Here is a 27,182-nt window from a genome sequence, read left to right on the forward strand (position 1 = left end):
CAGAGTTTGTAGGCTGTTGGGTAGAGCTGGGTCTTGGTGCTGAGATGAGGACCTCCAGGAGACATCACTCCAATGAATATCCCCTAGAGTCTGAGGTTCTCTATTTGTCCAGTGGTTTGGACTTGGAGCTCCCACTGCAGGTGCTTGGCCCGACCACCAGCTTGTGAACCAAGATCCCACAAGCCGCATGGGGCGGCCCCCCCCCAAAAAAAAGAGAACAGTAACAAAGAGTAAAAAATAAAATTAGACTGGGAAACTAACAGATATGTTAGAATATAAAAATAGAAATATAGATGAAACAACAACCAGAAAGTAAAACTACAATAGTAAAAAAAGAGGAGAACAATAACAACAACAACAAAAAGGTGGAAAAGGCCTTGGCTGTGGCGGGCCTGGCCTAATCAGGGGCGGGTTTTGGGTGGTGGGCGTGGTTTATGCTTAGGAGACACAGGGCTAGAAAAGGCCCTGGGGGGGGTGGATTAAGCTCAGCGGAACAGAAGGGGCCCAGGCGTGCCCCTGCTCTCAGAGGGCAGGGGACCCTGCCTGGGCATCCAGCAGGCTTCCTGGGCCCAAGTGTGCGGGGCAGACATCCTCAGCTCCTTCTCCCACTCCTCTAGTCCTGGAGGGCCTCGCCTGCCTGTGTCTCCTGTTCACGTCCTGGCTTCCTTCTTATGCCCCCAAGGCAGAGTCAAGATGGAGGTGTGGGAAGACTCAGTTAGTGTCTCCCCACACCACTGGTGCCTGCCAGATGCTGGTGGGGGACCTCAATGCCCAAGGAGATGTGAGGAACCCCAAGTGAACCAGTAGGATGTGTGGGGACTGAGGGGTGTGGAGAAGTGGAGGCCTGACAGGACTGGCACAACTGAGGGGTGGCTGAGAAGGGGGAGGGGTTCCCATGCCTGGAGGGACCCTCTGGGGCTCAGATCAGGAGGGAGCACACTGAGCATTTCCCCTGCCCAGTCAGCCAGGGAAGTCTGCCCTGCTCTCAGGCCAGGTCCTGTGCCCCCAGAGGCCCCCTCCAGGCTGTGTTGGTCCTGGGGGCATAGGAAGGAGGCTGGGGGAGAACAGGACAGGCAGGCAGGAGGGGCCCTCCAGGACCGGAGGAGCAGGAGAGGAGCAGCAGAAGGCATTTTCCCTGCGCACTCAGGCCCAGGAAGCCTGCTGGGCTCCCAGGCTGGGCCCCCTGCCCTCCAAGGCCCCCACCACAGGCTGCATTGGTCCAAGATGGCAGCATTTAGATTGGAGCAGCATTTAAGAATTCTATGAAGCGTGGGCAATAAAATAATTTCACTAGTAATGTAGCTGGTGGAGTTGGGTATTCTATTTTGCTTTTGTTTGTTATTGGGCTGCATTAATTAAGTATGACATAAAGATAATAGTTTATTATGAGATAGTGAGAAAATTTTAAAATGATACAGGGGGACTTCCCTGGTGGTCCAGTAGTTAAGACTCTGCACTCCCAATGCAGGGGGCCCGGGTTTGATCCGGGCATGTGGGGAACTAGATCCCACATGCCACAACTAAGAGTCTGCATGCTGCGACTAAGAAGTCTGTGTGCCACAACTAAGAAGTCCGCATGCCACAACTAAGACCTGGCTCAGCCAAAATAAATAAATATATTTTTAAAAATGATACAGGGAAAACTGGCCACTGACATGGAAGAAAATACAGGAATACTGTGAGTAGGGATCAATTAATTTAATTTAGACAATGTTTATTTCATAATTTACTGCTACATTCCATCAGGAAATTTGCTTCGATGTTACGACAGCCCAGCAGGTAAAACACATTTGAAAAAAAATTTTAATGCTTAGTCTTGTAACATATAATGCACATAATTAAATATATTGGAAAACCCCCCACCTACCCACAGATTGCTATATGCATCATTTCTGAAACACATACCATATATAAAAGTATACCTTTACATTGGCTGTGACGTTTTCAGCTCTAAGAAAACTTAAATTTGTAAAGCACCAGATAGTAACTATCTTAGGCTCTGTGAGGCATGTGGTCTTCTTCATAACACTCACCTCTGCTACTGTAATGTGAAGGCAGCCACAGGCAAAACAGGTACGAATGTTTTTTGCTTTGTTTTTGTATTAGTGTTGTAATAAAATTTGTATTTATAGAAACTTAAGTTTGAATATCATATAATTTTCATATGTCACAAGATATTCTTTAATTTTTCTACCATTCAGAAATGTAAAACCATTCTTAGCTTGCAGGCAGTGGGCCAGATCTAAATCACTTGTGGAAAAATGTACAACCAAACCAAACTAAGGCACTACAGCAGTAAAGTGAGGGATGAATGCTGGTAGTCAACCTTTATTTATTTTGCAACATAATTCAAGAGCTACAAATTATAATGATAATAGTATCTAACATATAGCTCTTCCTGTGTCTCAGACACTATTCTAAGTGCTTTAAAAATATTAACTCATTTACACCTCACAGCAATCATAACATATTGTTATTATCACTTCTTTTTTATAGAAAAGGAAACTGAGGCACAGAGAGGTTATAAGTGCATGCTTCATGCTGGAAACTGAGCCTGGGTAGTAGGAGTCCAGAGTCCACACTCTTAACCTCTATGTCACATTGCTTCTACCAGGAAGAAAAAGGTAGTGAAGAACGTTTAGGACTCTAATACAAAATACAAATTCAGATAGCTCTGCAATCTGCTAAAACAACATTAAGACAGACGTTTCTTTACATAGCATTATTTTTTTTATTGTGTAGGGTGTTTTCAGCTGTTTTTTAAAATGAACTTAGGTTTTTCCTATAAATAAATGTATCCCTAATGTAAAATTTGGCTGACCATGAGAGAGTTGAAAATTTTACAAACACTTTTAGCTTCTTTCTGAAGGATTAGTTCAGTAAAATCCATATCCATTCAGAAATAGGAGGAAAAGATACATTATAATTTTAAAAGAGTATTACACTTAAATACACATTCTATTAACAGGAGTAACTGCTGAGATTTAATGAGATATCTTCATATACATAAAAGTTACTGAACTAAATAAGGCTACATATTTCCCTATGTACAGTTATGGATGGGTCCACATGCACATCAAACATCCACAATCTGTGTTCTGTAGCACACTTGACATTCACATGTAAGTCCTACATACTAAAGGACTCTTCACATGTGTTTAATGATGTCACCTGGTTATTCAGTTTATTTGTGCTTTTAAAAAAATCTCCATATATCTAGATATTTGCAGGTTTCTTTAAAAGAAAAACAAACTTGTAATCAGATTTCTGCAACATGACTTCTAGTATAAGTGTTACCCTCAGTACAGATTCTCTTAGAATTTTTGTTAAAAAGCTTTCACATATTTAAAATACTTATAAAGGTTCTATACTTTATCACTGATCTGACATTCACCAAAACATCACTTCTTGATAAAGCCTTCCATATGTGTTTCAGTCTGTGTGATTATCCCCTTTTAGAGTATTCTGAGTCCAACTGATATAAAAAGATTTCTGAATGGTCAGGATACTGATAGGAATCTCTCACTCATGTGAGCTTTTGGATGTCTAAATGATGGGCTACCCTGACAGAAATTTCCTTAAATTCATTTACTTACAGGATTTTTCGTATGGTTTCTATGCTGTACAATAAAGTATGATTTCTGAGAGGTTTCCCTCATGTTTTACAATTTTTAGTGTTTCTACCATCTATGTTGTCTGATACTTAGTAAAAGTCTGACATATGGTAAAAATTTCTCCCTAAAAGATTTACAGACTTTCTCTCCATGATGAAAGACTGTGGCTGAAATTTTCCCATACTGATATTTCATAAGGTTTTTGTCTCATGTAAATTATCTGATTATTCTGAAAGATAAATTCAGACAGAAGAACTTCCCAATTTATACTCTTTATAAGCTTTTCCCTTTGTATGTGTCTTCTGATGTGCAGTGAGTTTTGATTTCTGGAAAAAAGTTTCCTTACACTCCTGACATTCATAGGGTTTCTCTCCTGTGTGTTTTCTCTGATGTATGACAAAATGTGATTTTTGAGAGAAGGATTTCCCACATTCTTTACATTCATAGGGTTTCTCTCCTGTGTGAGTCCTTTGATGTAATCTGAGGACTGAATTCACAGAGAAAGATTTACCACATTCATTACATTCATAGGGCTTCTCCCCTGTGTGTTTTCTCTGATGTTTAGTGAGGTCTGACTTATAGTAAAAGTTTTTTCCACATTTATTACATTCAAAGGGTTTCTCCCCTGTGTGAGTTCGCTGATGAACTGTTAGGGCTGACTTCTGGTAGAAGCATTTCCCACATTCCCTACATTCATAGGGTTTCTCTCCCGTGTGAGTTCTCTGATGAGTTTTGAGGTGTGAATTTCTAGAGAAGAATTTCCCACATTCCTTACATTTATAGGGTTTCTCCCCTGTATGTGTTCTCTGATGTACTGTGAGGTGTGATTTCTGGGAAAAGGATTTCCTACATTCATTACATTCATATGGTTTCTCCCCTGTGTGTGTTTTCTGGTGTACCATGAGGTATGCCTTAACATAGAAGAACTTCCCACATTCAGTACATTCATAGGGTTTCTCTCCTGTGTGTGTTTTCTGATGTTCCATGAGGTGTGGCTTCTGGTAGAAGGATTTCTCACACTGATTACATTCGTAAGGTTTCTCTCCTGCATGAGTTCTCAAATGTCTACTGAGAGATGACAGGTGGTAGAAAGTTTTCTTACATTCTTTACATTCATAGGTCTTCTCTCTGGTAGGAGTTTTCTGTTGTCTTGTGAGGTCTCCATTCCGAGAGACAGATTTCCCACATTCACTGGGTTTGTCCTTTGAATGAGTATGCTCATGTGTTATGAGGACAGACTTCTGGCAGAAGGACTTTCCACATTCATTGCATTTATAGGCTTTCTCATTGTTATGAGTTTTCTGATGTTTTGTGAGTTCTCCATTCCTAGAGAGAAATTTCCAGATTCATTAATGTATAAGGCTTTTTTTTTTTTGGTCTGCTGTGTGTATTTTCCAAGTAACTCTGAGAACCAATTTCTAGAAATTTTTCCAATACTCATTAGATTCATAGGGCTTCTCCATTGTGAATATTCTATGTTGAAATACATTATGGCTTAACATTTGGTAGAAGGAATTTCACTTGCATTATAGGTCTCTCAACTGCCTGAACTCCACTTTGTGTAATAAAGCCTCCCTTATTGTATAAGTAAGAAGAATCAAAAGACTGTTTCAAAGTTGTAATCTCCTGATCTTGAATTATAAAAAAGGTATCTATTATGAAACAAGGCTTTCCCATTTGGATTATGTTCTTTGGAATTTGCTCCAGTGTTAGTTTTTTCACATTTATTATTAACTAGTGCTCTCTCACTTCTAGTACCCCCATCAAGACCCATTCTTATGAAGCTTCTAATCTCAAAATTGAATTCTTGAACTTGCCTTGAATTTTTAGCTTGGCTTTCCTGGTATCTTGCTCCTTGGTCATGAGTATTCCATAGGTCTTCTACAAAGGAATCCAAAATTTAATACTGTATAAATCTTAACACATTATTATGGTCATAGGGTGGATTCTTAGGCTTCAGGCCAATATCCTCAAATGAAGGAACTCTCAAGTGCAAACTTCCTCTATCTCAGTGGTTTAGAAGAAACATAACACTAAAAACTGCTATAGCTGAGGGGGAGGGACCTGGTTATAAACCCAAGTATCTTTGACACTACAAATATGATCTTAAAAACCTGGAGAAGGTTAAGACAAAAAAAAAAAAAAAAAAAAAAAAAAGGGAGCAGAGAACAAAAGATATTCAAAGTGCTGCTGAACAGGAATGTGAGACACAGAGAATGCTGTGAGCCCATTAAGGACAATGAATAGTAAGTAGGATGAAAATAAAAATTAGTAGACAACTGTGTTCACTGGAAATATCAGAGGAAAGATTAAACTTGATGAAGGAGCTAAAGTTATAGGTCTCTACCCACTCGAACCTAGTTTACTGTGTTAGGATTCCTAGTAATTAGTAGACTATAAACTTCCACTTTATTCCTCTTTACCCATATACAACAATCTCGATGTCAACACTAAAGTGACTTTCTCAGAATATCCATTTCCTAATGTTTAGAGGAAAATTCCTCTCTATCTAGTTGGCTTAATTTTTGCTGGTTCAGAAGACCCAGAAACACATACATACAAAAGGAAAGATTAAAGAAAAGCAGAGTGCAAGCCATCTTTACAACAGAACGAATTACCAGTTGTAGCACCAGAGATTTTCAATGCTGACTACCAAATACTGCATCTCCAAAACAGAGTTACCTATGACTCAACACTAGTCTTATTCTGCTTTCATATCTTAGCTCCTACATCTCTGCTTCAATTTGCTACATGATCTTTAAAGAGTAATTATTCAACACTGTTCTAGAATCTTTATGGACCTTCATATTTATTCATCTTTAAATGCTTGAAAGAAAGTAAAAGATTATCGGGCTTCCCTGGTGGCGCAGTGGTTGAGAATCCGCCTGCCGATGCAGGAGACACGGGTTCGTGCCCTGGTCCGGGAAGATCCCACGTGCCGCGGAGCGGCTGAGCCCGTGAGCCATGGCCGCTGAGCCTGCGCGTCCGGAGCCTGTGCTCCGCAACGGGAGAGGCCACAACAGTGAGAGGCCCGCATACCGCAAAAAAAAAAAAAAAAAAAAAAAAAAAAAAAAAAAAAAAAGAAAGTAAAAGATTATGATCAGAGGCTTGGGGTTAGAATTTCATGGCATTTGTGGGGAAAACATTAAAAAAGTTATTTGATAAGGACATGTGCAAGGTTAACATGGATACTCATGAAATAAGATCTTATGTATGGAAGACATTTAGGAGAGCAGATGAAAAGAAAATTAGCATGTGTTTGGGGGCCACAATGAAAAATAAGAAGCAGGGCTTCCCTGGTGGCCCAGTGGTTAAGAATCCTCCTGCCAATGCAGGGAACACGGATTCGAGCCCTGGTCTGGGAAGATCCCACATGCCGCGGAGCAACAAAGCCTGTGTGCCACAACTACCAAGCCTGCAATCTAGAGCCCGCGAACCACAACTACTGAAGCCCACGCGCCTAGAAGCCCGTGCTCCGCAACAAGAGAAGCCACCGCAATGAGAAGCCCACACACTGCAACCAAGAGTAGCCCCCACTAGCCACAACTAGAGAAAGCCCGCATGCAGCAACCAAGACCCAACGCAGCCAAAAGTAAATACATAAATAAATAATAATAAGATGCAGTAGGCAGTAAAGTGCCAGACTAGTTCTTGACAGAAAATTAGGTGTATTTTGTATCAATTCCAAAATAATATAACTGATGAAAGGCATAATGATTTGTAAACTGATTTCAGAGTTTAAAGAGAGAATAGGAAATTTAAATGGGTGCTGAAAAAACTAAGGCATTTTGTTGTTAATGAAAGGAGGAAAATTGCATTTGAAAAAATTTATAAGACATTTTAAGATTATAGTTGCATACTTTAATGGCAAGGAGTAACTGGGAATTCTAGAAAAAAGACAAAATGAAAGTTTAAGTCAAAGTTAGTATATAGGGAGGAGAAGTAAATCTATTTAAAAATGTCAAGCAAAAGAGGGAATTTAGATGGAGAATGAAAATTGGAATTGTGATTTATGTTGCTTACATATGCAGATCAAGTATCCTCAACCATTTCCAAAAGTATAAGGCATTTAAAAAAGAGATTCCCCCCAAAACAATTTCAAAAGTCAAAGGCACCAACCTCACAGGTTATAATTTCTAACTTACCAGGGTAGTTCCGACGTGGAAATTCTACTTCTAATATCCATGGCTGTTTTCCTTGCTTCAACTTGAAGACTGCATTTGGCTTATTCACACAATACCCTATTAATAGAAAAATAAAGAAAATAATACAAATTGCTTGGAATACAGCAACTCTGAAGGATAAGGAAGTGCAGTTTAGGAGCAGAACAAGGAAGATCCCACATAAGCTTGGCAAATTTAGATTTTATCAGTGGAGTGCATGGGGACACAAATATTTTTCTGATACCCAAAATGGATTCATCAACTTTGCCCCCTAAAACAAAGCTAATATTCAACCCTATAGGGGACTTAACAAATTCCAGTAACTGAGAAAGGAAATGCAAACTACTGCAAGTTACAGATAGGGAAGATTTCCTCACCCACTGAGATGAGGTGACGATAGTTCTCCTGCATCACTTCCCTATACAGGGTCCTCTGAGCAGCATCCAGCAACTGCCACTCCTCCTGAGTGAATTCCACAGTAACATCCTTGAATGTTACTGGTCCCTGAAACAACATATTTCAGTTAAAACTGAAGTGATCAAAATACAGTACCATCCTTCCAATCCAAAAACATGGTATATCTCTCCATCTATTTGTATCATCTTTAATTTTTTTTATCAGTGTCTTATAATTTTCTGCATACAGGTCCTTTGTCTCCTTAGGTAGGTTTATTCCTAGATATTTTATTCTTTTTGTTGCAATGGTAAATGGGAGTGTTTTCTTAATTTCACTTTCAGATTTTTCATCATTAGTGTGTAAGAATGCCAGAGATTTCTGTGCATTAATTTTGTATCCTGCTACTTTACCATATTCATTGATTAGCTCTAGTAGTTTTCTGGTAGCATCTGTAGGATTCTCTATGTATAGTATCATGTCATCTGCAAACAGTGACAGCTTTACTTCTTCTTTTCCGATTTGGATTCCTTTTATTTCTTTTACTTCTCTGATTGCTGTGGCTAGAACTTCCAAAACTATGTTGAATATTACTGGTGAGAGTGGGCAACCTTGTCTTGCTCCTGATCTTAGTGGAAATGGTTTCAGTTTTTCACCATTGAGGACAATGTTGGCTGTGGGTTTGTCATATATGGCCTTTATTATGTTGAGGAAATTTCCCTCTATGCCTACTTTCTGCAGGTTTTTTATCATAAATGGGTGTTGAATTTTGTCGAAAGCTTTCTCTGCATCTATTGAGATGATCATATGGTTTTTCTCCTTCAGTTTGTTGATATGGTGTATCACATTGATTGACTTGCATATATTGAAGAATCTTTGCATTCCTGGAATAAACCCCACTTGAACATTGTGAAAATGACTCTACTACCTAAAGCAATCTACAGATTCGATGCAATCCCTATCAATCTACCAATGGCATTTTTTACAGAACTAGAACAAAAAATTTCACAATTTGTATGGAAACACAAAAGACCCCAAATAGCCAAAGCAATCTTGAGAACACAAAAGACCCCGAATAGCCAAAGCAATCTTGAGAATGAAAAATGGAGCTGGAGGAATCAGGCTCCCTGACTTCAGACTATACTACAAAGCTACAGTAATCAAGACAGTATGGTACTGGCACAAAAACAGAAATATAGATCAATGGAACAGGATAGAAAGCTCAGAGATAAACCCACATACATATGGTCACCTTATCTTTGATAAAGGAGGCAAGAATATACAGTGGAGAAAAGACAGTCTCTTCAATAAGTGGTGCTGGGAAAACTGGACAGCTACATGTAAAAGTATGAAATTAGAACACTCCCTAACCCCATACACAAAACTCAAAATGGATTAAAGACCTAAATGTAAGACCAGACACTATCAAACTCTTAGAGGAAAACATAGGCAGAACACTCTATGACATAAATCACAGCAAGATCGTTTTTGACCCACCTCCTAGAGAAATGGAAATAAAAACAAAAGTAAACAAATGGGACCTAATGAAACTTAAAAGCTTTTGCACAGCAAAGGAAACCATAAACAAGACCAAAAGACAACCCTCAGAATGGGAGAAAATATTTGCAAATGAAGCAACTGACAAAAGATTAATCTCCAAAATTTACAAGCAGCTCATGCAGCTCAACATCAAAAAAACAAACAACCCAATCCAAAAATGGGCAGAAGACCTAAATAGACATTTCTCCAAAGAAGATATACAGATTGCCAACAATCACATGAAAGAATGCTCAACATCATTCATCAGTAGAGAAATGCAAATCAAAACTACAATGAGATATCATCTCACACCGGTCAGAATGGCCATCATCAAAAAATCTACAAACAATAAATGCTGGAGAGGGTGTGGAGAAAAGGGAACCCTCTTGCACTGTTGGTGGGAATGTAAATTGATACAGCCACTATGGAGAACAGTATGGAGGTTCCTTAAAAAGCTACAAATAGAACTACCATACGACCCAGCAATCCCACTACTGGGCATATACCCTGAGAAAACCATAATTCAGAAAGAGTCATGTACCAAAATGTTCATTGCAGCTCTATTTACAATAGCCAGGACATGGAAGCAACCTAAGTGTCCATCAACAGATGAATGGATAAAGAAGATGTGGCACATATATACAATGGAATATTACTCAGCCATAAAAAGAAATGAAATTGAGTTATTTGTGGTGAGGTGGATGGACCTAGAGTCTGTCATACAGAGTGAAGTCAGTTAGAAGGAGAAAAATAAGTACCGTATGCTAACACATATATATGGAATCTAAGGAAAAATATATCATGAAGAGCCTAGGGATAGGACGGGAATAAAACACAGACCTACTAGAGCATGGACTTGAGGATATGGGGAGGGGGAAGGGTAAGCTGTGACGAAGTGAGAGAGTGGCATGGACATACATACACTACCAAACGTAGGGTGGAAAGCTAGTGGGAAGCAGCAACATGGCACAGGGAGATCAGCCAGGCCACCTAGAGGGGTGGGATAGGGAGGGTGTGAGGGAGGGAGACGCAACAGGGAAGAGATATGGGAACGTATGTATAACTGATTCACTTTGTTGTAAAGCAGAAACTAACACACTATTTTAAAGCAATTATACTCCAATAAAGTTGTTAAAAAATACAGTACCATCAAAAAGACATGTGAACTGTTAATGTGCTAATAACTACAGTATTTATTCTGGAGAGTTAGATATACTGCCACCCTGCTTTATACATATATAAAATATTTGTTCAGTATATATTTACTCAGATATCACTCCATGCCTGGAACTCTGCCAGAAATACAGAGATGAATGAAAGCAACTATTCTTGTCATCAAGGAGCTTACATGCTGACAGGGAGGCAAAGATTAAATTCTTAAATGCCAATATGCATAGCAGGTACTATGACAGAAGTATGTACAAGATAAAAGATGGTCACAAAGGATGGCCAAAATGGTGGAGAAGGAAGATTCTGAGCTCACTGCCTCCCACAGGCACACTGAAATTACAACTATTCACAGAGCAACGATTTCTGAAAATTATCTGAAGAGTAGCAGAAAAATTTCCCCACAACTAAAGATACAAAGAAGGAACCACAATGACATGGGTAAGAGGGGCAGAGACACAGTATAGTCAAGACCCACCAACCCGAGAAGGTGACCCACAGATGGGAGGATAATCAAAATTGTAGAGGTTCTCCCCAAGAAGTAAGGGGTCCGAGCCCCACATTGGGCTCCCCTGCCTAGGGGGTCCTGCAACAGGAAGACGAACCCCCAGAACACCTGGCTTTGAAGGCCAGTGCGGCTTGAGAGCCAGAGGGCTGTAGAAAACAGAGACTCCACTCTTAAAGGGTGCATGCAAAAATCTGACACGTTCCAAGTCACAGTGCAGAGGGAGTAATTTGAAAGGAGCCTACCTCAGACTCACTTGCTGATCTTGGAGAGCCTCCTGGAGAGGTAGGAGGCAACTGGAACTCCACCTGGAGACACAGACACTGGCAGCAGCCATTTTGGGAGCTTGTTCTACCATGAGGAGACTGGTGCTAAGAGGAACCATTCTGGAGTCCTCCCTCTAGCCTATTAGTGCTGGAGGCTTCCATGCCCACCAGTGGGCCACCACCAATCCCAGGACACTTCAGGCCATGCAGCCAGCCACGTTGGGTCCCAGTCCAGGCACCCCACAGGCCATGCAGCTAGCCAGGCAGAGACCCAGCCCCTCCCAACAGTGGGCCGGGAGCCACTGCATGAGGCAGGGCCTGGCTTCCAACAGGGCTGAGGGTCAGCCCTGCCTACCAGTGTGCCCACAATAGTCAGCCCCACAACAAGGAAGGATTCATGTAGCCCACATATAGGGAACCTGGAGAGTTTATAGCTCTGGTGATCAGAGGGGAGTATACTGCTGGGCCTCAGAGGACATTTCCTACATACGACTACTTCTCTAAGATTGGGAAATGTAACCAACTTATCAAATGCATGGAAATAAAAACAGAGGTTAGGCAAAATGAGGAGACAGAGGAATATGTTCCAAACAAAAGAACAAGACAAAACCTCAGAAAAGAATTAAATGAAGTGGAAATAAGCATTCTACCCGATAAAGAGTTAAAATATCTTTTATGAATATAAAGACGAAAACCTTTAACATATTACTAGTAAATCAAATCCAACAAAATAAAAAAATAGATTATAATCTACACCATGACCTTGTGTGATTTATCCCAGGAATGCAAGAGTGGTTCAACATACAAAAGTCAATCAATTACAGTAATAGAGCAAAGGGGGAAAAGTAGAAGATCATTTTAATTGACACACAAAAACCGTTTGACAGACTTCAGCACTCTTTCATGATAAAAATACTCAGTAAACTAGAAACAGAAGGAAATTCCTCAAAATGATAAACAAAATTTTAAATCCACCTCTACCCCCAGGTGATAGCATACTCAGTAGTGAAAGACTGAAAACTTCCTCCTTATGACCAGGAACAAGACAAGGATGCCTGCTTCTGCCACTTCTAATCCACACTGTACTGGAAGTTCTAGCCAGAGCAGTTTTACAAGAAAAGGATATAAAGGCAACCAAATTGGAAAGGAAAAAAAAATAAAACTATCTCTATTTGCAGATGACATTAATTTACATATAGAATATCCCAAAGATTCCACAAAAAAAACTAATTGAGCTCATAAACAAAGTCAGCATGTTGCAGAATTATAAGATCAACCCACAGGGCTCCCCTGGTGGCGCAGTGGTTGAGAGTCCGCCTGCCGATGCAGGGGACACGGGTTTGTGCCCCAGTCCGGGAAGATCCCACATGCCACAGAGTGGCTGGGCCCGTGAGCCATGGCTGCTGGGCCTGCACATCTGGAGCCTGTGTTCTGCAACAGGAGAGGCCACAACAGTGAGAGGACCGTGTACCGCGAAAAAAAAAAAAAAAAAAGTACAAGTAGTAAAAGAAAAATAAACTGACTTTATCAAAATTTAAAACTTTTGTGGGGACTTCCCTGGCGGTCCAGTGGTTAAGACTCCACACTTCCAATGCAAGGGGCACAGGTTTGATCCCTAGTCAGGGACCTAAGATCCCACATGCCATGTGGCGTGGCAGCCAAGGAAATAGATATATATATATAACTTGTATGCATCATAGGATATTACCAAAATAGGAAAAAGGCAACTCACAGAATGTAATATAATATTTGCAAATCACATATCTGATAAAGGTGATATTATCCAGAATATATAAAATATACTTACAATTAAATAACAGAAAAGATAACCCAGCCAGAAAATGGGCAAAGAAACTGAGCAGATATTTCTCTAAGTTATACAAATAAGCACATGAAAAGATGCTCAGCATCATTAGTCCTTAGGGGAAATTCAAATCAAAACCACAATTATACCACTTCATATTCACTATGATGGGTGTTTTTAAAAAAAAAACAGAAAATAACAGGTGATGGGGAGGTTGTGGAGAAACTGTAACCCTTATATATTGCTTGTGGGAATGTAAAACTGTACAGCTCCTGTGGAAAAGTTTGGCAGTTGCTCAGAAAGTTAAACATACAAATACCATACAACCCAGCATACTTGGACACAAAAGTTTACAGTGGCACTATTCACAACAGCCAAAAAGTGAAAACCACCTACATGTCCATCAATAGATGCACAGATAAACAACTGTGGTATAAACATACAAGGGAATATTATTTTGCTATAAAAATGAAGTATTGATACATGGTATAGGGTGAATGAACTTGGAAAACATTACGCTAAGTGAAAGAAGCCAAATAGAAAAGGTACGTATTATATGATTCCACTTATATGAAATATCCAGAATAAGTAAATGCACAGAGACGGAAAGTAGATTGGTAATTGCCAGAGGCTAAAGGGAGAAGGACTAGGTTATGACTGCTTAATGGGAATGGGGTTTTCTTTGGGGATGGCAAAAATGTTTTGGAACTATATGTTGTAGTGGTCCCACAACATTGTGGATGTGCTAAATGTGACCTAACTCTACGCTTTAAAATGGTCAATATTATGTGAATTTCACTTCATTTAAACCAACAAAACCTTCTAACAAAGAAATCTTCAGGTCTCAATGGTGAATTCCACCAAACATTTAAGGCAGAAACAATACCAATTATATGCAATCTCTTCCATAAAACAAAGAGGAAAGAACCGTTCTCAACTCATTTTATGAAGCCCACGTTACGCTGATACCCAAACCTAACAAAAGCATTATCAGAAAAGAAAACTACAGTGGTGGCTTGCACCTGTTTGTACCAGATCAAAAGTGCTGATTGTCAAATTTTGGGCAATTGATTAACATCATTTTGTAGCTTGAAATTAGCCACGGCAGGGATATTTATACCATAGAAATTGGTAAACAGTACAAACGAGATTTCTCTCCCAGTCCCCAAAATCTGATTAAACATTTACCACCATAGTGACTACCAACCAATATCTTTCATGGTTATAAGTACAAAAATCCTCAACAAAATATCAGCAAATCCACTACCTGATTTCAAGACATATTGCAAAGCTATATTAATTGTGTTACTAGCAAAAGGATAAACACACAGATCACTGGAACAAAATGTCCAGTAATAGAACCACACATATTTTGATAAAGGTTCAAAAGAAATTCAGTGGATTACGGATAATCTTTTCAAAAAAATAGTGCTGAAGCAAATGGATTATTAAGCAAACTCCAGACTTTCACCAGTCTTTTCTTTAATGTCCCTATATCTATCCCAGATCTAATTCACGATACTATGTTGCATTTAGTTGTCATGTCTCTTCTGGTTTGTGACAGTCTTACCTGTTTTTTTTGTGGGGTTTTTTTGCGGTACGCGGGCCTCTCACTGTTGTGGCCTCTGCCGTTGCGGAGCACAGGCTCCGGACGCACAGGCTCAGTGGTCATGGCTCATGGGCCTAGCCGCTCCGCAGCATGTGGGATCTTCCTGGACCAGGGCACGAACCCGTGTCCCCTGCATCAGGCGGCGGACTCTCAACCACTGCACCACCAGGGAAGCCCTTACCTGTTTCATATGACCTTGACAATTTTGATGAATACTAAACAGATACTTTTTAGAATGCCCTTTAATTTGGATTTGTCTGGTGTTTTCTTTCCCTCTTGATTAGACTGAGATTTTAGGTTTTGTGGGAGAATAACAAAGAATGCTTCTTATCACAATATATCAGGGGGTACATGATATCATGGGTGATGTTAACCTGGATCACTTTTTAGGGTAGTGTTTGCCACTTTTCTTCGCTGTAAAGTAACTATGTTTCTTTTTCATAGTCTATTATTTGAAAGCAAATTACTAAGTGTAGCTCATAATCGAGAAAAGAGGGAATAAGCCCCACCTCTAAGAGGGGGCAGAATCTAGATATATTACTTGGAATCCTTCAAAGGGCTCTCTTTTCCCCATTTATTTATTTATTCATTTACTTATATCAGTATGGTCTCAAATATTTAATGCTTTGGGTTAGAATCCAATACCATGTTATTTATTTTGTTGCTCAAACTGTTCTAGCTTTGCCATGAGAAGCTCTTTCGGGTTGGTGCCCATGTCCATTTGACGTGTCCCCATCACCCTGTTTTTGAGCACTTCCTTAATTTTTGACAGTACAAAATGCTCTGGACTTATTTTGTACTACCCTCGCCTCAGCCCCAAAATCAGTCAATTTCTCCTTGGAATTCTGGTTCCTTTTATTGTAGAATGATATTTAGAAACTAAGATCTGTGTGCTGGGTTTGCTCATGGCTACTGAGGTGTCACTGCTTATACGCCCTCTCAGAAGACAGTCAGTAAATGTATGTTTGCATATTAACTCATATCTTTAATTATTTCTGTATCTATCCTATACATGCTAAGTTAATATGTATTAAGATAACATATATACATTTGCTTTTCAGTAAATGGCACTGGAAATAATGGGTATCTATATATAAAAATGGACCCTAGCCAATAACATACTTTATACAAAATCAACTCAAAACCAATTATAGACCTAAATATGAAATGTTAAACTCCAAAATTTTTTAGAAGAAAAGTTTTTGTGACTTCGAGATAAGCAAAGACTTTTTAGACATGATACCAAAAGAAATTGAAAGGAAAAATTTGGAGTTCATCACATTTTTGTGAAAGACACTGTTAGGTAAATGAAAAGAGTAGCCACAGATACTGAGGAAAATACTTGAAAATCACAAATCTAACAAAGCATTGCACTTGTATCCAGAACATATAAAGAACTCTCAACATTCATTAAGAAAACCCAATTTAAAAATGAACAGAAGATTTGAAGAGACACTCACAAAAGAAGATATATGGATAACAAGCACATCAAAAGATTTTCAGTATCATTAGTCATTAGAAAAATGAAAATTAAAACCATAATAGGATAGCAATACACACCTATCAAAATGACTTAAAGAAAAAAACCTGAAATACCAAGTACTGACAAGAATGGGAAGCAAGGGATTTCCCTGGTGGCTCAGTGGTTAAGAATCTGCCTGCCAATGCAGGGAACACGGGTTTGAGCCCTGGTCCGGGAAGATACCACATGCCACGGAGCAACTAAGCCCGTGTACCACAACTACTGAGCACGCGTGCCACAACTACTGAAGCCCATGCGCCTAGAGCCTGTGCTCCGCAACAAGAGAAGCCACGGCAATGAGAAGCCTACGCACCACAAGGAAGAGTAGCCCCTGCTCGTTGCAACTAGGGAAAGCCCGCGTGCAGCAACAAAGACCCAATGCAGCCAAAAATAAAGAAATAAAGAAGAAAAACAAAAAGAATGGGAAACAAGTGGAACTCTGATACATTGTGGTAAGAATACAAGCCACTCAGGAAAACAGTTTGGCAGTTTCTTATAAAGTTAATTATAACAGTACCAGATGACATGATAAGTACATGCCTAGGTATTTACCCAAGAGAAATTAAAATCTGTGTACACACAGACATCTGAATGCAAATGCAAATGCTTATAACAGCTCTTTTCATAATTGCCAAAAACCCCAGAAACAACCCAAATATTTTTCAGCTGGTGTGTAGGGTATACACATACAACTGAATACTATTTAGCAGTAAAAAAAGAACTACTGATACATGCAACAGCATGATCGAATCTCAAATGCATCATGCTAAATGAAAGGAGGTAGTCTCAAAAAACTACATACTATGTGATTCAATTTACATGACATTCAGGAAAAGGCAAAAGTATACAGATGAAGAATAAATTGGTGATTTCTAGGAATTAGTGATGGGGAGACTACATAGAGGGAACCAAGGAAATTCTGAGGTGATTAAACTGTTCTGTATCTTGACTGTGGTGATGATTACATGTCTTTATGCATGTGTCAAAAGTCATTGAAATGTACATCCAAAAAAAGTGAATTTTTCTATAAGTTAGAAAGTAAATAAAAATTAAAAAGCACAAAACAAAAAGCACTTCACACCCAAGACACACCCATTATTACTCAATAAAAAGAAGACCCAAAAAACAAAGAAAATCAGAAAACAACAAATAGTGGCAAGGATGTGGAGAAACTGGAGCCCTTGTGCATTGCTGGTGGGAATGTTAAATGATCCAGCCACTATGGAATATAGTATGGCAGTTCCTCAAAAAAAATTAAACATAGAATTACCATATGATGCAGCAATTCCACTCCTAGTTATGTATCCAAAAGAATTCAAAGCAGGGACACAAACATATTTGTACACCAATTTTCATAATAACATTATTCACAATAGCTACAAGGTATAAGCAACCCAGGTGTCCATTAACAAATGTAAACAAAATTATGTACATTACGTAAGCAAAATGGAATATTATTCAGCCTCTGAAAGGAAGGACATTCTGTGACATGCTACAACATGGATGAACCTTGAAGACACTGTTCTGAATGAAATAAGCCAGGACAAATACTATGTGATTCTACTTATATAAGGCACCTAGAGTAGTCAAATTCAGAGATAGAAAGTAGAATGGTGGTTTCCAACGTATGGGGGGAGTGGGGAGTTAGTGTTTAATTTGTGCGGAGTTTCAGTGTGGGATGATGAAAAGAGTTCTGGAGATGGATGGTGGTGACGGTTGCACAACAATGTGAATGTACTTAATGCCACAGAGCTATACAGTCAACTATACTTTAATTTTTTAAAAGAAAAATAAAAAAACAAAACCCCCAAAACACACTAAAAATAGCTATATAAAAGCATCAAATATTAACTTAAGCACTAGAATTTGAGAAGTAAAGATCCAAGAAAAAAGTGAAATTAATTATGATGAGTCTTATACCTCTGGTTAGCATTTTCAGGGCATTTTCCAATTTCATAGCCAGGGCAAAAATGTAGAGCAGAAAGCAGCTCAGAGCCAGCATCTCTAAAATAAGCATAAAGAAACAAATTCTGAATAGAAACAAATTCTGAGAAGCAAAGGAGAAGTTGATCTTAACCTTAATTTTCTAAAATCAGATATCTGAGAATCCAAAGGTGAACAAAGGATAAAATTCAGAAGAGACAAATATTTCAAAAGACAACAGAAAACCACAACTTATTTCATTCTTGGGGGCAAGTAGGGAAGAGAGGAAACTGGTTCAACTTTTAACAAACTTTTAATGTTTGCTTATGGTCTTGTGTGATGTATTAGCATCCCTAAGAATCCTGGTCACAAAGCAAGTCAACACCAACTTGCCTTTTGATACTACCTGGTGACTGAGTGGGAGTTTCATATTCAAGAGGTCCCCAAACATAAGCTTAGTATCTGTAGAGCTTTTTTTACTTCCTATCAAATGTCTCAAAGTGGTCAGTTTATTTTAAGTTGGGGAAGCAGTTTCTGGAACCAAAGGAAAGCTCCATAATTTATATGGATGCTCTGAAATACAAACACTCACCATTTTCCCCCCATAGGCCTTTACTGAGTGCATGGCCACAACCCTCCAAAGGCTGGGAGCAGAGCACCAGGGCAGGAAAAGATGTCTCAGGTGCTTAAAGCTCTACAGGGCAGCAACTCCTCAGTCACCCAAAAGAAAAGCTGGTGGCTAAGCTAAAAGCACATCAGTGGAGCTTTGGTGGTGTTCACAACCCAAGCCCCGCTGAAGGGAAAGCCTTGATACTGCCCTCAATTATGTGAAGCTTGGTGGTGAACAGTACCTCACTAAAGCCCAGGGCCATCTCAGCTACATATTTGACTTAGCGAGCAGACAGAGGAAGGGACGTGACTTTTTCTGGAGGTATTATTTACTTCAATCCCTACTGTACTTTTATACATAATGCCTAGCACATAATAAAGAAATAGGAGACATGCAAAGAAGTAGAAAATTTTGATTCATACTGAAGAAAGGAGACTATTGAAACAGACCTACAGATTAACCTAGATGTTGGGATTAGCAAATAAGGATTTAAAAGTAATTACACTAAAAATAAATAAATAAAACTAAATGACCTAGTGAAAAAAATTGAGAATATAAATGAAATGATGGGGAATCTCAGCAGAGAAAGAAAAACAAAAGTAAACAGGAATTTTTAGAACTGAATGATACAATATCAGAAGTGGATTTTACAGGCTTATGAATGAAGAGAATTGACAGGGCAAAGAAAGGATGCCATGAACTTGAAAACAGTCAGCTCAATAGAAATATCCAAACTAAAGGACACACACACACACACACAAAAAAAAAAAAAACCCAAACTGAACAGAGCATCTGAACATTTAGGACAATATGTACATATTTCAACACTGTGAAATTGGGATTTTAGAAAGAAAAAGAGAATGATGCAAAGAAACTATCTGAAGAGTGAGTTACAAGAATTTTATAAAAATGATAAAAGGCAACAACCTACTGGGCATATACCCTGAGAAAACCATAATTCAAAAAGAGTCATGTACCAAAATGTTCATTGCAGCTCTATTTACAATAGCCAGGACATGGAAGCAACCTAAGTGTCCATCAACAGATGAATGGATAAAGAAGATGTGGCACATATATACAATGGAATATTACTCAGCCATAAAAAGGAACGAAACAGTTATTTGTAGTGAGGTGGATGGACCTAGAGACTGTCATACAGAGTGAAGTAAGTCAGAAACAGAAAAACAAATACTGTATGCTAATACAGGAGCAAGATGGGAATAAAGATGCAGACCAACTAGAGAATGGACTTGAGGATACGGGGAGGGGGAAGGGTAAGCTGGGACAAAGTGAGAGAGTGGCATGGACATATATACACTACCAAACATAAAATAGATAGCTAGTGGGAAGCAGCCACATAGCACAGGGAGATCAGCGTGGTGCTTTGTGACCACCTAGAGGGGTGGGATAGGGAGGGTGAGAGGGAGGGAGACGCAAGAGGGAAGAGATATGGAGATATATGTGTATGTATAGCTGATTCACTTTGTTGTACAACAGAAACTAATACACCATTGTAAAGCAATTATACTACAATAAAGATGTTAAAAAAAAAAGGCAACCCACAAATCTTTGTCATCCTTCAAAAGGGATAAATGCAAAACAAATCATGCCTGTGTGCATCATGGTCTAACTATTGAAAACTAAAGATAAAATGAAAATCTTAAGCACAGAGGAAAAGAACACATTATATTCAGGTGGATAACAATAAGATGAAGACTAGCTTCTCATCAGAAACAACAGAAGACAAAAACATCCTAATAATGCAGATACAAAGAAAACTCTCGACAAAGTTCTACATCTGGCAAAATATCCTTCAAAAACCAAGGTGAAATAAAGATATTTTCAGAAAGACCAGCCAAGTAAATTTGTCACCATCAGTGCTGAAATAATACATGAAATAATAAAATGAGTTGCTTAGGCTGAAGGGAAAAGATATCAGAGAGAACCCCAGACCTGTAGGAAGGAATAGAGCTCCCAAAGCAGATACGTACATAAACACAAAAGAGTTTTATTTACACACACACACGTTTCTTTAAAAGATGAATACTGTTTAAAGCAAAAATAGCGAGTATTTGGGGTTAAAAATATATGTATAAGTGAGATATAAGACAAGGACCAGAGGGTGAGGAGGGTGTAAAGAGAATTATACTGATAAGTTTATTACACTGTTCATGAATACAGTATTTGAAGACACGATTATTTTAGTGGTGCATGTTGTAATCTCCAGATTCAGCAATAAGCAAAATAACACACAAAAATAAAGCTTCAAAGTCAATAAAGGAGATACAATGTAATACACAAAATACTCAAATACTCAACCCAAGGGAAGTACAGTAAATCTAATTAGGATAAAAAGAAATATAGATATAAACATACTAGGATAAAAGGTATCTTAAAAAGCAACTAGCCCCAAACAGACAAATTTATTTCAAAAGTGTGACAAGTTAACAGGTTAATTTTCAATTGTACCAGTAGTAGAAGACAATGAATGCTTTTCAGTGTTTTAAAAGGGAAGAACTGTCAACCAGTATTTCTATGCACAGTGAAAAAGCTCTTCGTGGATATTTCATATAAAGAAAACTGAGAATTTTCCACCAGCAGACCCTCACTAAAACAACAAGGAAGCAGAATAAAAACAGTAACTATAAAGGATGTTTTCAAACAGCAGAAACTGATGGCAGCAGAACTTGAGAGATGCAAGAAGGAATAAAGACTTTCTAATCTGGCCAAAATGCCTTAAAAATCCAATTATCTGCACAAAATAAATTTTTCCAAGAGTAGGTAGTAATGACTGTACTTAAAACTACTTCAAAAAACAAAAAGGCTCACTAGTTATTTCTTTCGTTCCAGACTGACCATTCCGCAGTTAATTACAGAGTATAAGGTAAGGAAAACATCATGTGCCACATCTGAACAAATGCTGGATAAGGAAATTTTCATATATAAGGTATAAATGTGTTCAAGACTGACCAAAGCAGAACTGTAGAATAGGTTAAATTTTTCTAGAGTCTCTTTCTTTCCACCATCAGGCCTAAAGGCTATGATCTCTAATTAATAATAGATAATGTCCACACTGAAAATTTATATTATAGTAATAACAACACTTCAAAAGTTGGCTGTGAGGATTATGTAAGATAAACTACGTCAAGGGCTTACCAAAGGGCTGGGCATTTCATTAATTGCTAAATATGCTGTTTTGTTTTTAAAAATTAAGTTTAAAAAGCAAAGAAATGGTTACCACAGAATTCAGGATTCTTTTTCTCTGGGTAATGGTGGGATGACATTAAGGAAGGGCATACAGGGGCTTCAAAAGTACTAGTAATTTTCATTGCTTAAGCCAGATATGGGATACAGTGGTGTTACTTAATCAGTATTCCCTAAATTATACATACATATTATGTACATTACTTGCATAAAGTATGATTTTTAAAATATTTAATGAACCAATAAAATCAAAATTCATGTCTTCTACAGCCTACAAAGTCGTATATATTCTACTCCCTTCTACCTCTTATATCTTACCTCTTACTGTTCTCCCCCAAGTTCACTTCTCTCTAGTTTCAGTATCCTAAATACTGTTTCTGGAATATGCCTCAGGGTGTATGCATTTGCTATTCCTTCTATGTAGTACACTCTTCCTCCAGATTTCTACCTGGCTGTCTCTCATTTAATTCAAGATATTCCTCAAATATTACCTCTTAGAGTGGCACTCCCTAACCAACTTATTCCCTGTTCCTCACTTCTAACACTCTGTCCTCTTAAACTGCTTGAGTTTGCCTCTGAGCAGATACATCAGAAATATTACTCAAATGTTGACACATTTTATTATTTAATATTAAAGAATCACATTTGTTAATATCCTTACCAATCTCATCAGAAAAGTCTTTTTAAGTATCAGCATTTGTCAACTTCACAAGTTTTCTTTCCAACATTCTAATTTTCACTTGAAAGCTCAACTTTTAATATTAGCAACAAATACTAAGTTATTTTCCTTGAAATGACAGGCTCACATCACTCATTGTTGAGAAAATGTTTGAATACCATGTGAATACCATAGTTTGTCTGCCAGTTGTTCTTTCACATAAAAATGATATTCCATGAAAAAAAGTGGCTCGGTGAGCTCACAAATCAATCACACAAGTGCTTTTTCTCAAGACAACCAACCATCATACTTCAGTATGCCACAAAAGTACTTTAGGTGAACTTGCCATTTCATCCCACTGAATATTAAAAAGATGTGTACTCAAGGGTCAAGATTTAATAACATTAGTAACTTTTACTGTTTCATCAAGGATATCCTTAAGTAAAGGTGCCAGGTTTTTTTACTACTGCAGAGGAAGACAATACCATTGGGGTCATCATCCTGATGTATGCCAGATAGGCAGCAATCTATTGTTTTTACACCATCAGTGCTAATGTCATCAGTGTAAAAGGCAATTTGCATCTTGGTATTATGTTTTGACTTCACAAACCCTCTGAAAGGGTCTTGGGGCTCCCAGACCACACCTTGGAACTGCTGTTGTATTCAAACAGTATTTTCCCTGAAGGTGATTTTTAACGATTTCCACTTTTCTAATTTAATATATGGACTCTCTTTCATAAAATTCACTGAAAACACACACAACACAGAGTGAAATAAAGTTAAGAGGTAAATAAATGACTCACCCGGAACTTGTTCATTTTCTGCTGCTATTGGAAAGTATAGAAACTATGAAGTCAGAACAAGGAAAATTGGAAGACAGAAGTCATAAGAGACCTTATCTTGCAGTCAGGAATCACCTGTGAGAAATTTACATACAACATTTTAGTAAAAGATAAACCTCTGGGAAAATGTCTCATTGAGCCATGAGAAGGAATAGGAAGGACCATGATAAAGGAGTACCCACCTGTCCACTGGTGACTCTCATATAATCTTGATGAATCTGGGACATTTTTGAATCTAAACATTTCTTTCCTATTGGCTGTTTTGAAAATTATATGTCCATTACTAAATAACACAAAAGAATATAAAACTTAAATGTCCAATAATAGCAGATTAGTTAAGCAAGGTATATAATATATATCCAAAGTATGGAACCCTATGCTGACATTACAAATGATGTTTAAGAGAAACATCTATTGATATGGAAAATCTTTTAAGTTACATGTCATAACAATTTTTCCTATTGATACTATAAACCCCACAAGGTTAGAAAGTCTTCAGAGCTCTTGAAAATAAGATGTTTCATCTCTCTAAATTTCAGTTTCTCCAAAATCACTTCTCCAAAAACCCTATTTTGACTAAAATATGGTACAGTGACAGGGAGGCTTCAGTTCTATGCTAAGCTCTGCTATTAACAAACCTAGTGACTATCTTAGTTTCTATGTTATTATCTTTATTTTTTTAACATCTTTATTGGAGTATAATTGCTTTACAATGGTGTGTTAGTTTCTGTTGTACAACAAAGTGAATCAGCTATACATATACATATATATCCATATCCCTTCCCTCTTGTGTCTCCCTCCCACCCTCCCTATCCCACCCCTCTAGTTGGTCACAAAGCACCAAGCTGATCTCCCTGTGCTATGTGGCTGCTTCCCACTTATGCTATTATCTTTAACATGAGAAGGAATTAGGTAATTTTAAACAATCATGTACTATTCTGATTCTATAAGTCTTCATTCAGTACCAGAAATCCAACAGAACCCCAGAATTCACTATCCCCTCCAACCCTGGGCTGGGGCCTAGAGTAAAATGAAATTAGGCCTTGATGAATTCTGACATGGCCATCTAAACTGTTGACACTAACACAAATATAACTTCTAAAATAACAATTTGGCACCATAATCCCAAAATAGGCACTTCACATGGGGAGCAAAAGGTAACTAGATGCCAAAATGCCGAGGTCCTTCTCACATGCAGAAGAAACCACTTCCAGCTGCCCTGGTGCTTACACGATGCCTACTTACTAAAGCCTAGATACACCATCCAATCAGAGGCATTATGATATCACCTTCATAATATGGAACATGGATGAAATCGCAGTTTTCATCTTTAAAAAAGTCTGTCCCATTTTCCCTCTGGCCTGGATAGGATTCTCAGCTTCTCCAGTAAAACTTAAAATTCAGGGTTTCAACTATGGTTTAAATTCACATGTGTAACAGTCGTCTGGGTATAGAGACAGGTTAGAGAATGCAGGAAGGGCCTTAATTAAACCTTTTACACAGTTCTAAGGAAGCCTCAAGAATTTTTGAAAATAAAATACTACATTTTACGATTAGGTCCACTACACTCTGGTGGTGCTCAGGGACAATCACTGGATTAAATACAACCCAAGGCTGTGGATTTTAGGGTGGGAAACAGCATGAAATACAGAGTAAAACAAATCCCTAATAAGGATGGCTAAGCCAGTTATCTCTCTGAACCTTCGGTACTTGTATTTATTAAAATGGAGGTGGTAAATACGGATTCAAAGGATGGTTATGATGATGAAGATGATTAAATGCGCCAATAATGAAAAGAACAGCATACCTTTTAATGAGAAAAGCAGCTCACCTTTATTGAATCCTTATCGTACTTTATATACACTACCCTATTCAATACAAGAAACGACCCTAAAGGCTATTATAATTTTACAGATGAGTATCCGAGTCCGAGTCGTACCCAGATTAACCTGCCCATTTACCGGAGGGCGCTGGCTTTGAGCCTGGGCCCCTCAGGCTTTACAACCCAAATCTCTAGCAGCCAGCGCCGCCCACGCGCCAGCGCCGACGTGACGGGTTTGGCATCCACGTCACAAACGGCTGTTCTCGCGCTCATCCGTCCTGCTAAGCCCGGCGCCCCAGGCCTCCTCCAGACGCCCCTTTCACGCAGGTCGAGAAACACGGCTTCTGGGGAGGAACCACACTGCGGACAAACAGCCTCCTCGCCAGGCCCCCTGCCTGGCTTCCTCCCCAGTACTCCTCGGAGGCCAGTCCGGCGCTCAGAGTGGGGGGCGGGGGCGGCGGCTGCCAGGGTCTCCGACTCGGCGCGGCCGCGGAGACCGGCTTCCCCCCGCCCCCAGCCCAGCGCCCGCACCGAAGCCTCCGACACACCTGCAGGGGCTCGGCCTCAGCTCCCGGCCCGCGCAGGTTCCAGGCCCCGCCCTCCGCGGCGCCGAGCAGACTGGAGGCGCCAGAGTCCTCTCCCTGCCGGGGAGTGAGACGGAGAATGGCGGCCGCTGCGGGGAGGTGGAATTGCTCATGCGCGGAACACTCCGGAGCCCCACGCAGGCACTGAGCGTCCCGGGAGCCTCCCGGCGCCCCCACTTCGGATGACGTCACGAGGGTCGGCTTCTTCCCGCGGTCCGAGTGTTTTCTGCTGGCCCGGTCCTTTCTTTACTCGCAGTGGTAACCGATTAGAACTGGCCACCCGCTTGCAAGCCGGAAGCTACCTTGAGGTAGTGCGAAGAATATCGATAGTAATCGAAAGATAGTACTCGGAACTAAGTACAGTAGTACATTGAAAGAATAACACCCTATAACAGCTGACTTTATTTTAGGAGTATTAGCTTTCAGAATTATGGAAATGATACATGAAACGTGATGAAAACATGAGTAAGCTAAAACAGAAGACGAGTCACACACATCCCACTTTACAAAAGGAAAAAACCTCGCTTAATGTTAGGTGCACACTCTTCTGAGATTTTTACTTAGATTTTACGCTAATGGTATAATATATTTTGACTATCACTTCACTAAGGAATATATACTGAATGTATGCTGATTTTCTGATCTAACTTTATGACATCAGTTTACTCTGGGCCAACAATAGAAATCTTTCCTCTCAAAGTAATTACAAAAATACTAAATTTTTATAATAAAATTAACTTAAAAACGTAGAATCCATATAGAGAAAATATATATACATTTCTGAATAATGTGTGCACATGTGTGCCTATCTGTATACACACACACACACACACACACACACACACACACCAATATCCTGGGTGGGAGGTGTTGGGGAAATGATTTAAAATAGTCTCTTGCCAACCCAGAAAATCCTCTTCACAAATGGAGAAAAGAAATTATTAATTATTATTAATT

The 27,182-nt window shown here is 39.0% G+C and overlaps 1 protein-coding gene across 5 annotated transcripts; it reads right to left on the bottom strand.

The window, feature by feature from the left end:
* Positions 1–1,683: 1,683 nt before the first annotated feature.
* Positions 1,684–26,415, bottom strand: ZNF25 (zinc finger protein 25). 5 transcript variants are annotated; one of them, XM_059055079.2, is made up of 7 exons: positions 26,190–26,335; positions 23,781–23,894; positions 18,503–18,586; positions 8,155–8,281; positions 7,760–7,855; positions 5,432–5,495; positions 1,684–4,940 (listed from the first exon to the last, which is right to left on the bottom strand). In XM_059055079.2, the coding sequence occupies exons 4-7, from the start codon at positions 8,186–8,188 to the stop codon at positions 3,857–3,859; spliced, it is 1,278 nt and encodes a 425-aa protein (XP_058911062.1). In that variant the 5' UTR covers positions 8,189–8,281; positions 18,503–18,586; positions 23,781–23,894; positions 26,190–26,335; the 3' UTR covers positions 1,684–3,856. The 5 variants fall into 5 exon arrangements, with proteins under 5 accessions (XP_058911062.1, XP_066881749.1, XP_066881748.1 ...); XM_067025648.1 differs by lacking the exon at positions 18,503–18,586 and adding an exon at positions 24,002–24,076; XM_067025647.1 differs by lacking the exon at positions 18,503–18,586 and adding an exon at positions 24,002–24,102.
* Positions 26,416–27,182: the final 767 nt, after the last annotated feature.

Source organism: Kogia breviceps, chromosome 2 (genome assembly GCF_026419965.1).
Source record: "Kogia breviceps isolate mKogBre1 chromosome 2, mKogBre1 haplotype 1, whole genome shotgun sequence".
In the NCBI taxonomy this organism is placed as follows: domain Eukaryota; kingdom Metazoa; phylum Chordata; class Mammalia; order Artiodactyla; family Physeteridae; genus Kogia; species Kogia breviceps.